The sequence below is a fragment of the Coturnix japonica genome, chromosome 6 (assembly GCF_001577835.2).
Source record: "Coturnix japonica isolate 7356 chromosome 6, Coturnix japonica 2.1, whole genome shotgun sequence".
NCBI lineage: Eukaryota > Metazoa > Chordata > Aves > Galliformes > Phasianidae > Coturnix > Coturnix japonica.
This window is the reverse complement of record NC_029521.1, coordinates 30,469,180-30,471,879: the sequence shown is the minus strand read 5'-3', so window position 1 is coordinate 30,471,879 and position 2,700 is coordinate 30,469,180. Positions and strand designations below refer to the sequence as shown.

At 58.2% G+C, this 2,700-nt stretch overlaps 1 protein-coding gene and 1 long non-coding RNA gene across 2 annotated transcripts in view; one reads left to right on the top strand and one right to left on the bottom strand.

Annotated features, from left to right (window-relative positions):
* Window positions 1–482: 482 nt before the first annotated feature.
* LOC107316279 lies at window positions 483–1,576 on the bottom strand. The gene is made up of 2 exons (XR_001556260.2): window positions 1,459–1,576; window positions 483–1,205 (listed from the first exon to the last, which is right to left on the bottom strand). It is a non-coding gene; the product is annotated as an uncharacterized LOC107316279 (long non-coding RNA).
* Window positions 1,577–1,582: 6 nt separating this feature from the next.
* LOC107316275 (transcription factor COE3) overlaps window positions 1,583–2,700 on the top strand; it is a 5,612-nt gene continuing 4,494 nt past the window's right edge. Inside the window, exons 1-3 of the mRNA XM_015867567.2 lie at window positions 1,583–1,840; window positions 1,930–2,086; window positions 2,308–2,371. Of these exons, the coding sequence (XP_015723053.1) occupies window positions 1,707–1,840; window positions 1,930–2,086; window positions 2,308–2,371 (355 nt within the window). The 5' untranslated portion in view covers window positions 1,583–1,706. The remainder of the gene's footprint in view (window positions 1,841–1,929; window positions 2,087–2,307; window positions 2,372–2,700) is intronic.

Below are 2,700 nucleotides of genomic sequence, written 5' to 3'. Positions count from 1 at the left end.
TTCGCACCGATTCATCGCTACGAGACCGTCCGGACCGGCCTCGGTTCACCCGAGCGGGGTGAACTCCTCGGCCGGGTCGGGCGGAAAGAGCCGCGCAATGCGGGCAGGGCGGCTCCGCGCACACACGGGGCTCAGAGCGCAACCTCACGTGTGTGCGTGTGTGTGTGTGTGTGTGTGTGTGTGTGTGTGTGTGTGCGGGTGCGCGTAGGGCCGCGCTCTGCTCTCCCCAGGACGGTGCCCATCGCAGCCTTTGTCCTGCCCCCCCCCAGCCCCCATGGCTCAGCCCCAGGCCGCGCTCTGCCCGCAGCGCCCCGCGGCCCAGCGCCGCACGGGGTAGAGTTGCGGGGCGGCGGGACCCCCCTGTGCTGGTGGGCAGGTGCCGAAGCTCCTCTCTGCGGGGCAAAGCCCAGCCTCCCTCCCACGGTCGCGTTGTGCACTCACTCCTTTTTCATTATTTTCTTTATCTTTTTCCCCCCTTTTCATTTTTTTTTAATATATATTTTAAAATTCTTTTTCCTTTTATTTCTTATTATTTTTAACCATTCCTCTTTAAACTTCTCAAGCTTCATTTCACTTTCCTCTTATCCATTCTTTCTTCGGACCATTTTTTCTTTTTTTTTTTTTAATAATTTCCAATTTTAATTTTTTATTCCTTTTCTCCTCCTCTCTCCCCACACTTCCCCATTCCTTCCCCAACCCTCATCATCTCCCTCTTTAATTATCTCCTTCCGACTCTTCACCACGCGCCTCCACCCCCCCCCTTCAGCCCCCCCCTCTTCACCCCACCTCCACCAGCAGCCTGGGCCGGCAGGGGCCGGCAGGAGCGCGGCGGCGGCGGCTGCAGCGGCGGAGGCGCGGATGCGGGGCCGGGCCGTGCGGGCCATATATGGCTCTTGCTCCGCCCCTGTGCGCGTCAGCGCTGACAGCGCGGCTCCCGCGGTGCGGGGCCCGGCTCCCGGGAAGGGCGCGCTCCTCGGGGAGGGAGGGCCGGGCTCCGCGCGCCGCCGTCCATTCCGCGAGACGCCACGGGCCCGCGCCCCGCTCTCCTGTGCCCGGGAACACCTCCGCGGTAATCATTTTTGCGTTTATTTGTCTTTTGGAGCAGGAGAGCTTTGCCAGAAGTGGTCGATTCAGCGGTGTCCTGAAGCCTTTTTTTTTTTTTTTTTGATGCTGTTTCCACTAGGATGACACCACGTTGAGCGCATCTACAAAACAACAACAACAATATTTCTTCTGCCGACAAAAAAAAAACCAACCCCGACCAACCCCGAACCCCCCAAAAAACCAACCCCCCAAACCCCCAAACCTCGCAGTGCCGCCGGCTGTAGTTCCACTTTTTCTTTCTTTTTTATTTTTTTTCCCATTTTTTTCCCATTTTTTTCCCTTTTCCCCCCCTTTTTTCCCCCATTTTTCCCCCTTTTTCTTTTATTCCCCCCCCCTTTTTTTCCCCCTTCTTACCATTCCGAACCTCCAAGCTGGAACGCCACCCGCGCGGCCGCGCAGAAGAACTCCGCAAATTGTTGATGTGGTGCCCGCGCAGGACGCGCTGAGGAAGGCAGCGAGGCTCGGAGCGGACTCTCTTCCCGCAGAGCTCCGGCACCGAGCGCTCCTCCGGAGAGGGGCACCGACCGAGCCCGCACCGCACCGCGCTCCCCTCCTCGTCCCCCCCTTTCGCTTAGGAGCTGCCGCCGCCCCCGCTCGTTTTAATGTTTGGGATTCAGGAAAATATACCACGAGGCGGAACGACCATGAAGGAGGAGCCGCTGGGCAGCGGCATGAACCCGGTCCGCTCGTGGATGCACACGGCCGGAGTGGTGGATGCCAACACGGCCGCTCAAAGGTAGGTGCGGCCCCCCCCGGCCCCGCCGCTCCGCCGCCGCCCGCTCCGCTCCGCGCTCACATCGCGCCTTGTCTTGTTCTCTCCCGCAGCGGCGTGGGGCTGGCTCGGGCGCATTTCGAGAAACAGCCGCCTTCCAACCTGAGAAAATCCAATTTTTTCCACTTCGTCTTAGCTCTGTACGACAGGCAGGGCCAGCCGGTGGAGATTGAGAGAACGGCTTTTGTGGACTTTGTGGAGAAAGAGAAAGTAAGTCTGCCCAACGCTACTCCTACCGCTCTATCGCTGCTCCCGTTCCGAGCTCTAACGTTACGGTGCCGGCCGTTCCGAAGCGCGGTCCCGACGCCGCAGCCCCTCGGCCGGGCGGGACGGGGCCGTGCGGGGCGGGGACTGCGCGGGGCACACGCAGCGGCCGCCCGGAGCCGCGAGCCGCGCTCGTACTGAATGTCGTTATTTATCGTTACTTGCAGGAGCCAAACAATGAAAAAACTAACAATGGGATTCATTATAAACTTCAGTTATTGTATAGCAATGGTAAGTTTTGCCGTCGCCTCGCGCTCAGCAGCCGAGTCTCGCTTTCTTTTTCGAGGCCTTTTATTACGATGATGATGATGATTATTATTATTTTGTAAAGATTCGGAGATGAAAATTGCGCGCGTGTAAACACGGCTCCTTCCCCGGCACGGGAGGAAAACAAAACAGGAGCGATCAATAAGTCAATGGCACTTCACATGATTAAGCGGCCGGGCTTGAAGTGGGGAGTAAAAAAGGGGATCGATAGGAGCTGCGCGCAGCACCACTTTTAAGTGACTTTTCCCACTTTTGCCAATTACCGGTAATTATCGCGGCGGAGCGGAGCACAG